Source organism: Nilaparvata lugens, chromosome 4 (assembly GCF_014356525.2).
Source record: "Nilaparvata lugens isolate BPH chromosome 4, ASM1435652v1, whole genome shotgun sequence".
NCBI classification, from domain to species: Eukaryota; Metazoa; Arthropoda; class Insecta; order Hemiptera; family Delphacidae; genus Nilaparvata; species Nilaparvata lugens.
Genome location: NC_052507.1, coordinates 49,045,660 through 49,059,367, shown reverse-complemented (window position 1 = coordinate 49,059,367; position 13,708 = coordinate 49,045,660). Strand labels below are relative to the sequence as shown.

Below are 13,708 nucleotides of genomic sequence, written 5' to 3'. Positions count from 1 at the left end.
ACCGGGTCTATGCACTACCTTATTACAAAAGGAACTCAAAATGAATGAACAAAAAAATTTAGTTTGACACATGTTAAATACGTTCTTGTATCCAAAAAAAAAAATGTTCAGTTTGTGTTTATGGCTCTTAAGTATTGAAACATTTCTTAATGGAAAATGAAAAAGTAATTATTGTAGAAGGCTACTTGTAGCCCAGGGTTTTTAAGAATGGAGAAAAAAATCATATCATCTCATTGATTCATCTACAAAGAATGGAAAAGTGGAGAGGAGTAGAAATTAAACTCATTTTAAATTCAATAGCTTTTATATTTATAAACTTATAATAAACATTGACGTTTTATTACAATATTCACAGTAATATTATCATACAGTATTTACACATTTCATTTGATTTTTTTACAATAATGTTTACTATACACAATTTTTAAACTCAAGTTATATTTTACTTTATCCATTTTCATTAACCCTGCTCAACACATGATTCCAACCAAGTAAGTTCTATAAGTTCTTCTAGACCTTTTTTGTTGGTTCTGTATAACCATTAGGTTATATAGTTACTGTATAGTTGGTTCCAACAGTCATGTGTAGCTCAATCTACGATAACTCTCATCACCTTATTTAGATAAAACTTTGTATAAAAATGAAGGCAATCATCAAATTCAATTACATAGTACAGTAGTATATTGATGGAAATGTATTATCGTTGAATAGATAAGAAAACTTTAAAAACATGAAAAAGCTTTTTTCACAGTCTATTTTATCAACATAGAAAATTTTCAGAGAGCCTCTTCATGATTCATGTTAAAACAATACCATATCATCCAAGTATATTTTGTTTAAGAAATTGAAACAAAAATAAAGAAAAATTCAATTATATTGATTCATCATTAAAATATATAAAAATTAATGTTACCAATTTGAGCGAAGTATTTGTTAACGAAAAAAGAGCTTTGGAAAATACATGTATCATACACATGAGCTATTATTTTCTTACCAACTATCTAATGTAAGTAATAAGTTGCAAAAGATAAAAACTAATAAATTTATTATTCCATCTGTATCAGTTGAAGAGCATAATTAATTCACTTGAATCAATTAAAAATATTTGTTCATGATTAATGGAACTTAATAATTGGAAAATAAAATGCAAATATGGTTTGTTGATTCCATGTTTCCATTTGCAAAAATACTGAGATTTTAAGGGAAAAACTATTTTGGCAATTGTTCTTATATTTATAAGTACTGTACTATTCAATTCTGTTACGATTTTGAATAAGATAATTGGGAAAACAAAGAATTCCCTGCAATTTTCTTTTTGCTTATTAAAATTTTATAAAGAACCTACTTTGAACAAGATTTTGTTACATTTGAAAAATATTATCATACATGTTTCCATATTACTAGTATTCGACTAAATTACAAGCTATAATGAATTATCTCCTTATAAGGACAAGAGGAATGTTAATTCGTATTCAGTAATACCATTATAATCTATACACATAATAATATTTATAATGAATCTTTTCACAGCCATGATAAATTATGTAACTTACAACTAAAAACAATTTTATATTTCTTCAATATGTCTTAGTTTTTCTCAATACGGTAATAATAAATTATTCTATAACCCAGTTGGCTGTATCACAGAGCTCCAGTGGGTATTCAATTGTAGAGACCGAGTGTTCAATGTTCTGACCTCTGGCCTCCCACTACATGAGTCTGACAACTGAAATGTTTGTGATGGAGGTAAGGAACTCGGCAGTCGTCTTTTTGCATCCGAGGGAACCGTGCCCATGTTTGTTCTTAGAGCTTTCATGCAGAGTTAAGTTATAAGTTTGATCTTCACTAATTGGGGTTTTTACATAAGTTAACATACTACGTTTTAGCCCGTTGAGCATTTTTGCTTGTTATAATTTATTAATATAGGTTGTCTGTTCGAATGCAATGCTGCTCTTTTTTATAGATATCATCTATTAGAGTACCAGGTTGAAGCAAATAATAACAGGCAGTGATTTGAACCAAATTCAGGCTACATGGAATACATTTTGAGTTGAAACCTTGAAGTGTTTCCATTTGGATTGAGCTTTCTCTGTGTAAACATTAATTTGAAATCAAAGTACACTAGGATCGTCACAGAAGTTTTCACAATTATCTTCATTCATAATGTATAGATAATTAGGCTATATATTGAGGGCAGAATCGTTATACGAAATAATATAAAAGTCCTAAATTATAAGTAGAAGCGGGGCTCTCACTCTAGTACAGTGATTCGAGTATCGTAATCGATTTATTTATAAAAATATCTAGTTTGTGGTTGCCTTATCCCCATATTACAGGACTTACACTTTTTTGAAACAAATCCTGTTTGCTTAGTAGATGGGTCATGCTTACCCATGTTACATTTATAGAAGAAGACTGAAGATGTCACGATTATGATAGGACTGAATTTTAGATTTTTCTGAATTCATTTCACATTATTCAGCGAATCTTTCCTCTCTCGTAAAAATATCAATAGACTTGCTAATAGTAGCCTAGTTTGAAACCTTGGTTAATAAAGTGACGCCATTCAGCTACGGTACTTAGCATTACGAAGACCCTTGGGCTCAGTTTTCACGATTCAACTAGACATTCTAATTAGTGATGACAGGCTACCAGAAGCTTAGATTGTGCTGTGAACACGTAATTTAACCTGTAAGCAGAGACAAACGAATAGTTGTTGTATTCTCTTCTCTATGTTGTTAGGTAAGGTAATCAAGTTTGTGTCTACACGGTACAAGTTACATGCTTCTGGTAACCTACAATCAGTAACAATAAAGCCTTCTGGAATCGGGGAAACTGGGCATTAGCATACACTTTTATCCACCGTGATGCTGACCTTATTCTGCTTATCACTTGCAACTCTCCATGATACAGCAACTGTCACCGAATGAACACTCACCTATAAAATCTCACAGTTTATTTGAAAACTTACAGCGCCAAGTACGTATTTCAAGTAGGAAATAGAGACAAAAAAACGTTAGTCTGTGTCATACGTGAGCTGAAGAAACCATTGCTCACTGTTCACCTTTTCCAATAAAACTTACAAACTAGAAATGTTCAAAAAGTCTTGATCCTTGACAGGAGGCAGTCGTTGAGAGTAGTCCAGTTGTAAAAAATTTACAACTTGGTCATTAGTCAGACGGTGCTCTCGCGTTTGACGAGCATGAGCGGTGTGTCGACTGTGGGGGGCGGGGGTGCCTCCTGGGGGGGTAGCGGGGGTCCGCCCCCCTGGTGGTAGAGGGTTCGACCATAGCCGGGCCAGTTGTGGCCCGTGGGTGCGCGTGGCAGAGTGCAGGCGCCAGACGTGTATGCTGCCTCCAGGGACACCTGAAGCACACCAAAAATTGAATGATTTGAAAATTTGATACAACAAAACTGAGCCGATAAGCTGATCAATAACACTTGTATGTGTTATCAATAACACTTGATGCTTTTACGTTAAGCAGCTATGTAGGAAGTCTTTTCAGTACAAATTGAGCACCTGGAACAGGAAAAGAGGATGCCAGTTGTCATGTTCCGACTCGATCCTTTCTTTTTTTAGTTTCTTCAAAATTTGTTGTGGAGCCCTCCAAAAATTTCAATGACGCAGACTGTGTCAAATCTCCTCCCCTTTAGTGGACGCGTCTGAGTTAAGGCTTCTCCACGTAGTAGTCGATCTCTCACGTGTGTGGACCAAATCATGAGACCAGCACACAAATAGCTCAGAATTAGGTACACATTTCTTATTTTCGTGCCGGTTAGGTACACATTTCGGGCCTGAGGCCGTTTTTGAGATCAGCCTTTATAGTCTGGTTGACGGCCAATCTTCAGCCAGACTGTAGGTTATATACGTTTTAAAAGTGACGAGGAGACTCAACCATACTTGGACAGTTCAACGCAACTGGCAACTGATAAAATTATATTCTTATTTCTCAAAAAAGTCTCGTCCTGAACAAGTTTTGCAGTAATGGAGATTAATGCAATATCTGCTTTATTCATAATCATTTATTGTTATAGAATAGTTTCATCCCCATCTAAATCATAAATTGAAGTATTTTCATAAATTTCACATCCAATTTCTTTATTACAGTTTAAAAATATTATTTCAGATGTTTTTCAATTGATTTATTCAACAAGAGATTTTGTGTGCCTCTTTTCACATCTTGACCAAATACATTGGACGATTAACTTACAGTCAATTAGTTAGCTAGTTAAGGCGGTAATCAATTAATTAGTGAAGACAGTTTTCAGGTTCCTGGTTAACATATTTTCTATCACACGATTTCAAAAAATCTCGTGATTGTGAGCTACTAAAGTAATAATGATTATTTGTTTTTCGTTTGAATATAACCTATCATAGCTTTTCTCATCTTCTGAATGTGGATTGATTGATTGAGTACTTTCATGTAGATTACATACTGGCTTATACAGTTATATACTGGATGGTAGATAAGATTAGCGTGATTCAATTATATCAATTATACAATTGATATCAATATCAATGATCAGTGACTGAATTATATGACAGATTATTTCACCTGAGGCTTGGTAGGAAGGTTGGTTAACTCCTGTAGCGGCAAGCCGCCGTTGCGCAGAGTGCAGTAGCCGGGTCCAGGGCCAGGACCAGGGCCGTATCCATGCTGCAGCAGCGGTGAAGATCGCGTCTCTATAGTCGACACGTGTTGTCGCTTGTGGAGGAACTCTGTGTGGTCTTCGGGGTCAGCTGCAAAAACACAATTCATGTCAAAATTCCGAATCCATTTAAATCCTATAATCGGAAATCAACGATTTTTAGATACATAAAAAAATCCAACTCCAATCAAATCATTTGAATCCAATAATGGAAAATCAACGATTTTTCGATACATCAAATTTATAAACTTAATAATGGCATAAAATTGGCAATGTCTTTGAAAATCAAAGGGTAGAGGGCAGTAGTAATTCCATTAACAGACTATTTATTTCACAGACACAGTAAATTTATAAACAAAACAAAATACATAATAATTCCATGCATGAGCCTGTGTGAAGAAATGAGTTGCATCATCACTCGATTGTAGCTAACAAAAGTAAATCATATAGTAAATAATATTTGATATGTAAAGTAGCTATTCAAATATATATGATTCATGAATAAAACTCAAAATGAAAATAATCATTTTGATTCAATATGTTATTAAAAGCGAATCAAGAACGATAATAAGGAAAATGAATTTAATGAAAAAGTAGAAAGATGATAGAAGGAAGTGTGAAGTGCTAATTATGGTGAGGATGAAACAATATAGACGAAGAGCGGCTGATGATGAGGGGATGGGAAGGATTTGGAAAGCTGTCAAGCCAAGAAAGAAGAAAAATTTCAAAATGGTTAACTTACAACCCAAGGAGAGGCGAAGCACGAAAAAACAATTTAAACAAAAGAATGTTGAACACGATTCAAAAAATTGAGAAAATGCAAGGATAAGAGCAATTTAGTAAATTAAAACTATCAAGTAGCTCGGTAGAAATTTGGTTTATTAAAACATTAAAGTTGATGTGACTAGTTATTCTATCAAATAACTATCAAGTAGCCCTGTAGAAATTAATAATTAAACATTAAAGCTGAGGTAAAATAGTGGAGTTGAATAGTTCTCAATTGAATTTCCATTTTCTTTTGATGAAAAGCAATAGAATTACTAATTCAATACGTTCATGAATACATAGTTCATTGCCTTGGAGATGCCTTGGATATTGTTATAATTAATTCTTCGAATATAATTTTAATCACTGTATTGAAGCTTGAAATTCAGAAAGTTAAAGAAAATATTTAAAAGTTATATGTCTGATAGTTTCATCGATAATTTCCACTTTGACAATGGAGAATGATGATTTAGTATTATAACAATAACTATATTTTTCTTTCGATTTTGTAACTTCTCTCTTGCTTTGAAATTCATAATTATATTCCTGAGGACATACATAATTTTTTGGCCGAAATTTTATAATAAAGGCTTGCAATGCAAGCAAACGAATACATACATGCAATACATTATTATGTCGCATTATTTCGACTTGGAGGATAAATTGCAAGTTCCACATTGAGTGGATCAGTGAAGAGGAATGCATCATTGAAGTTTGATTTTTTCACTGATCATGCACAAAGAATGTGGAAAGTCGAATTCTCGAATGGAATTTACTTTTACTAATAAAATATTAACGACTAGCTTCGACCATAGGTCATAAACTTCAAAATGACCTATGGTCGAAACTGTCATTAAAATATTTTAAAGTTTTTAACAAAAGGGTACTAAAAGTTTTTATCTGCTTTTAAGTTCACTATTGTATGCCCACCCTAGTGAATATTTATTAGATTCATTTATTTATCACATTTAACAATCACAATATCAAATCAATGATTGGGAGAGAATCAACAGGAAATACACTATAGTATTGAAAATTCCACATTCAAACTGAATAAACATTGCTATCGTCTACTCTGAACATTCATGTAATTCCAGGTATTGACAACTGAAAGAACAAAGCTGTTTTTCCTGTTGTCAATTTATATGCAGTAACAGAAGTCTTCAGACTATATTCTACCAACGCACAAGCCCGTGTGAGCATCATCCTTATCCTCTGCAGTGCAGCAGACCTCCATGTTGACCTCTATATTGATGACATTTTAAAAAAACGCACTGATGTTTTACGGGTACTCCAGATATACGGCCCTCATATTGTGTGTTACTCTTGTGATTCTTGGGTACAATAAAGCTTCATATCAATGTGGATTTTCGTTCAATACTCACAGCATTGATCAAAAAATGATAGTTCAAAATAGAGGCAGCGATTCTATTCTCTGATTAATTTTAGTGGTGTGTTGTATGTGAAGCCTGACCTCCCATCGGTTGAGGTATGATGTCTGGGTTCTTTTCATCGCTGTCTCCGCCGCTGTCGCCGCCCGGGTCCAGCTTGTTGATGGGACTCGATGACGACTTCTCTCCGCCCGACAGGCTGCCGCTGGCGCTTCTGACGCGCGCGTCGAATTTGTGTCGCTTGCGTCGCTCCTCGCCGCGCGACGACTGCACACGCAGCACGACGGCCACGATGCACGCCACCAGGAACATGGCCGAGACCACGCCCACCACCACTGACATCACCGGCGTGAAGCGGAACGATTGTTTCGGTCGCTCTGTCAAATAAGCAAACACAAATTATTCTAATAATCTATATTTATCTGTATATTTAGAGTGAAAAACACAGCTTTTAATCCTGAGTGTAATTGTAAAAAAGGAGTAAATTTCCTTGATTTCTCGAGTGCATTTTCATGTTTTACTAATTCAATTGGACTATGGAATAGACTAGAATAGAATGGAAAGAATGAATTCAAGTTAACACAATATATTGTGTTAATAAGTTAACAAGTCAATAAGTTAACACAATATTGTGTTAACTTGAATAAAGAATATTGTATAAAAATATTGAATATTGAGTAAAACTTGAATAAAGAATATTGTATAAAAATATTGAATATTGAGTAAAACTTGAATAAAGAATATTGTATACAAAAACACATTCACGGCTTGATTAGAAAATCGCCAGCCAGTGTTTTATTCAACTAGTCTAATTTACTTCCAAATATGTTTAGGAATAGGACTATATCAAACATGATTGAATACAATCATAATGTAGCAATTGAAACTATTTTATTCACTATCTCTGATGATTGCTATGAAGGATCTCGTGTGAAACAGATCCCATTCCGTTTGTTAGAAAATGAATTCATACTATGCTAGTTCAATTGAATTTGTGAACCAATTTTGAATCACTTACAAAATAAATTAGAGAAGCACTCTTAATATAGGACAAAAGATATTTTGATCTACGCGGTTGAGTGTGGTGTAAAGAAGAGGAGTAGGAAATCTCGCTAACTATGGTTTCCCACAAAATGAAGGTGGACAAAACAGTTCGCTAGAAAAGAGTAAAAAACAGAAGAAAACTCCCTCCTATTAAAATGGAGCAAGTATAGAATATGATTGTCACCTTTCAACTTACTGTAATTTCAAAAATGTTATAATATTGATTCGATTCTAATTTTATATTTTCATTCAATCCACTGGGAGTATTATTGGTAACGTACTAAAAAAATTCTCACGTACAGGAAATTACTTTTTCGCCACACTGCACAGAAAGCAGCTGTTTTCCAGTCCCTACGTAGATCTGAAAGACCTTGTTTGCAGACGACTCTCGTCTGACGTCGGGAAAGGCTTTCTTTCCGGCCTAGACCGGAAAACGTACTCTTTCTAGCCGCTAAAGTGGAAGTCCGTAGTTAATAAGTCATCCACTGGATCGGGCGAGTGTCCACTTTCTTCATCAGCTGAAGTCGCCATGATTTCAGTTCGAATCTCTAATCAAACTAATTCAGCATTTGCTTCGCAACCATTTTTATTCAATTATTTATTGTTGATTAGCGCATTCCGAATTTTCAAAAATGCTTGAAGATGAGGACATTCGTGATATTCCAAGTGAAATTTTAAAAGAATCTGAAATCCTGACTGCAAATCTTCTACCACTAAAATCAAGAGATAGGTACGATAACTTAACGAGTATTCTTTATTTATTTTGTCAGCAATACCTGTAGTGTGGCAAAAAATATTCTTCGCACCATGGGCAAAAATGTTTTCAGCTCTCAATTTTTTCTAGTCCTCGGCCTACGGCCTCGGACTTGAAAACCGATTTCGAGCTGGAAAAATCTCATTTTCTGCTCTAGGTGCGAAATATACTATTTCTCAATTTCAATTCTCCTACCCAATTTCATAATCTATGCAGATACGACTCATTTTTTTTATTCATTTTAACACAACTTCCAGAAAATTACAACAGGTTTAAGCCCGAAACGGTTCCAATTCAAATTTATATAACAGTCAAAATGTAGCTTGGTTATGTGTCACTTTCACATTTTTGAATTACACACTGAAATTAACAAAATTATTAACAATCCAATACAAACAAAAAACACTCTTATTATACAATCTGAAAATACTTTCAAAATAGATTAAATCAATTACAAACTATTAAAAATGTCCAAACATTGAAAAAACTGTAAAAAATAGACTATTTGGATATTGTCTCTTTTCTGTTCAGGGCTACTTGTAATAAATAAATAAAAAAAATAAATAAATAAATAAATAAATAAATAAATAAATAAATAAATAAATAAATAAATAAATAAATAAATAAATAAATAAATAAATAAATAAATAAATAAATAATAAATAAATAAATAAATAAATAAATAAATAAATAAATAAATAAATAAATAAATAAATAATAAATAAATAAATAAATAAATAATTTATTTTTGTCAATGAACAATTACAAAATTGCATTAGACAATGCCAGAGAATTTAAAAGAAACATTACATTCATAATTTGGGTGGAGACCCACTCAATACAAATTTATACCATCTAGGTAACTCATGAATAACAAATATAATCTTATACACATACTAGTATAATATACAGTATTTATAAGACAAACATCAATTGAAAGAGTTTTCATAAAATTCAGTCAAACTATAAAATGGGTTGTCACTTAGGAATTTGTTTATTGCCTTTCTGAAACTAGGATAAGGTAGATCTCTGTCGTATGATGGCAAATGATTGAAAAGTCTTATTCCCACATTAAAATGGTTTCTCAAGGTCCTTGATAGTCTTACTTGAGGAATATGTACATTTCTGTAGCTCCTCGTATTATGATTGTGCACATTAATATTACAATCAAGGTTTCTTTCCTTCAATTTTATATACAAAAGCAACGTATATATATATATATATATATATATATATATATATATATATATATATCTATATATATATATATATTATATATATATATATATATATAATATATATATATATATATATATATATATATATATCTATATATATATATATATATATACAAACAAATGACAGTCATGACTCTAGTTTTGACAAATAGCGGTTTGCAGTGAGCTTTCACATTTGAGTTAGTTACTATTCTTATCGCTTTTTTTGCAGCGATTTTAATATAAATAGAAACACAAATCTCAGTACACTTTTTGAATTATTTTATATTATTTCCAAGACTTGAAATTGGCATGAATGTCCGAAACATGTGATAAAATAATTGAAAAAGGGTAGCCTACTGATATTTGTATTTCTATTTAATTTGGATATTATTTGATTTAACATAATTATTCCGATTTGAATAATTTGATTGTGTGGGAGGAGAATATAGTTTGTTGTAATAAATATAGTAGTGTTAAAAATTTAGTACAGTAGTATGTAGTATTTAGGCTAGTATAGTGGTAAATTATAGTATTAATACTACTATAAATATAGTAGTATTGACAACATCAGCGTCTTATTCATTCAATTATTCGGATTTGATAGCCCACCTTTTTCACTGGGCAATGGCTTCTCCACCTTGAGGCGCATGGTGACGGCACTGACAGGCACCGGCTCACTTCGTCCCTTGCCGTTGACCGAGTAGACGCAGGCCTGGTAGCGACCGCCAGGCTCCAGGCCGGCCACCGAGAACCGTGGCACGGGAGAGCTGAGGTTGGCCCGCAACAGCTGACTCTCGGCCTCTCGTACCTCCATCCAGAAGCTCTGCGGCAGGCCTCCGTTGAAGCCCTCCGCGCACCGCAGATAGAACGAGGTGGTCGATGTGTTGGACACCGAGCAGTTCTGCACTTGGTCCGGACGTCCTGCAACACCCCAAATCAAGTTTCGATTGATAGAAATGTGTTATCATTTATTTGTAACAATATTGTGAATATGGATTCATTATTGGACATTAAAACAAATGAATAGAATTTATAATGTAAATAGGTGGAATTGATTCATATCAACTTTTAACAAGGGCTTTGTTTTAATATGAGGTGGATGTCAAAGGTAAAAGAGGTCTATTAATATGAGGTGGATGTCAAAGGTAAAAGAGGTCTATTAATATGAGGTGAATGTCAAAGGTGAAAGAGGTGAATGTCTATAGGTACCTATTTCATGAGTATAGAAATAGCCTAGATCATTTTCACTTATGAAAACGTTTGGAAAAAGGGCGCTAGAAAATCGCTTCAAAGCTGAAACTAGTAGTATTGGAGATTTCAAAAAAGGGTAATATGAAATTATTTCTATATTAATTAAACAATTATTCAAGTTGCCCTATCAGAATACTTTATTAGATAATTCTCAGTTCAAATACGAGAATGAGCAGGCCTAGATCTGGTATGGACTACAGTTACTGTTTAAAGTATTATACAGTAACTCTCTCTATACAATAACTACAGTCTGGGTCCTAGAATACGAAAAAGACAAATTCAGATATTAATTAAAATCCATTATTATTAATGAGCAATGCACTTTGTATTTTTTATATATTTATTCATTTCTTCGATACAAACATAGAAAGATTCACAGACAAATTCCAGAACGAGCCTTAATGATATATCTAATAGCATAAAAGTACAATAATAATGGAAAGCAGAAGTAATACATAATATCATACCTCATCAAATATCCACAATGATTCAGTATAACTAATAAGATTACAAGAGAACGGTATTTGGGTTCGATTCAGGAAAGTTAGTGATTTTAGTTTTTTCTTTTATATTTACTACAAATGTATTGTACTGTGGAGAGAATAAAGTTGATTGATGAGTTGAAATTCATTACTGTATGATTTATGCATTTTTTTCGTTTTTATATTTTCTTTGGAAAAATTGCATCATGAAGTGAATAAAGAAAGCACTTGATTTATGCTTTGTGACAATTTGTCATTCTGCTATTGAATATGTTTTTCTGGAATAGTATAATTGAATCTCAACTATACTGTATGAGGTCCATAAACTGTTCATTTTCAATGTCATAGCTGACACTGCATGACATGTTAAAAATATTTCAATAATATCCCACTGCAAGGCGCCAATAGTTGATATTTTGTAGATAGGGTAGTCTATACAGTATTCATTCATTCTGTAATATTACATTTTTTCTCACATTGAATCGAATCTTCAATTCGAGATCTATGGAACTTTATAGTAAATATCAGAGTCATCAATAGACGGACAAACTTTTTGACGGAGAATTTATTATCGTAAATGTTTGTTGCATTGTTCCATGGTGTCACCGAGGCAGGGTTAACAAAATTACTAGATAAATGGTTTATTTAAATCGAGATATATATAAAAATTTAAAATAATAGTTTCAAAATAAAGTTTTATTGAGAACAGATGTAGAATGTGAATTCTAAACTTGTAAGTTATAATTTTTTGGTGACGTGTCTGTAAAATCTATACTGAACAAGGCGTTGGCTTTGTGACTTGCAACTTAGGTTTTTCCTGTTCTGCCCTCTCTAGAAAAATGGCTGGCTAAGTGTATTGTTGTGGAGTTTTGCTCTGAATCATTTTCGTTTATTAATGTTTTAAATTGAGTTTTATACAAATTTTTGTGTTCTATTTTGTTAAGATTTAGCTGTTTGTATCTTCAAGCCAATAGCCACTGTTTTTCAACTGTAAACTAGATAAGTATTTTAGTTCGTAGTTACTCTAAAAATAATTAGGCTTGAGATATAGTTCTTTGTGTATTTGTATAAATTCATCTGAAGATTATAAGTTAATTTGCTCTGAAAACTGGATTTCTCATTCATAGGCAATAGATCCATTCACAGTTTATCAAGAATCTATTTCATTGGAGCCGACAACTATCCTTAGGTTAATAGGTGGAATGCTATTCCAACCGTTTAAGGAAAAATTGGTAGCACGGCAAATGGTACCCCTGTGGTGGGACCGAATTACAAAATAAATATGTCCCAAATGGTACACCATGAAATCCCTGGTTATAGAAATTATTAGTGGATAGATATCTTGATAGGTTGTGAATGGTTTGTTGCTGAGTGGGAGTCGGTTCAAGAGAGATCAAGTTTTAATGAATCAGTGCATATTACAAAATGGCAAACATTAAAAATGATCTGAATCTTATAGCATTCTTAACACAAAGGTTTGATAAGCTAGATGCTAGATTTGATGAGTTAAATGCTAGATTTGATGAGCAAAATGCTAAATTTGATAAGCAAATGCTAAGTTAGACCAAATGTTCAAAAATCAAAATGCTAGGTTTGATGATATGAAGCAAGAATGTACTAGCATTAGACTAGAGCAGGTTAGTATAACCTTCTATTGGGGTTCTTTTCATCGCTGTCTCCGCCGCTGTCGCCGCCCGGGTCCAGCTTGTTGATGGGACTCGATGACGACTTCTCTCCGCCCGACAGGCTGCCGCTGGCGCTTCTGACGCGCGCGTCGAATTTGTGTCGCTTGCGTCGCTCCTCGCCGCGCGACGACTGCACACGCAGCACGACGGCCACGATGCACGCCACCAGGAACATGGCCGAGACCACGCCCACCACCACTGACATCACCGGCGTGAAGCGGAACGATTGTTTCGGTCGCTCTGTCAAATAAGCAAACACAAATTATTCTAATAATCTATATTTATCTGTATATTTAGAGTGAAAAACACAGCTTTTAATCCTGAGTGTAATTGTAAAAAAGGAGTAAATTTCCTTGATTTCTCGAGTGCATTTTCATGTTTTACTAATTCAATTGGACTATGGAATAGACTAGAATAGAATGGAAAGAATGAATTCAAGTTAACACAATATATTGTGTTAATAAGT

General features: G+C 33.4%; 1 protein-coding gene across 1 annotated transcript in view; it reads right to left on the bottom strand.

Annotated features, from left to right (window-relative positions):
- Nucleotides 1-285: 285 nt before the first annotated feature.
- The window catches only part of LOC111057911 (nephrin), a 383,192-nt gene continuing 369,769 nt past the window's right edge, over nt 286-13,708 (bottom strand). The window contains exons 10-12 of the mRNA XM_039425733.1: nt 6,890-7,183; nt 4,557-4,741; nt 286-3,366 (exon numbers count right to left, since the gene is read on the bottom strand). Of these exons, the coding sequence (XP_039281667.1) occupies nt 3,175-3,366; nt 4,557-4,741; nt 6,890-7,183 (671 nt within the window). The 3' untranslated portion in view covers nt 286-3,174. The remainder of the gene's footprint in view (nt 3,367-4,556; nt 4,742-6,889; nt 7,184-13,708) is intronic.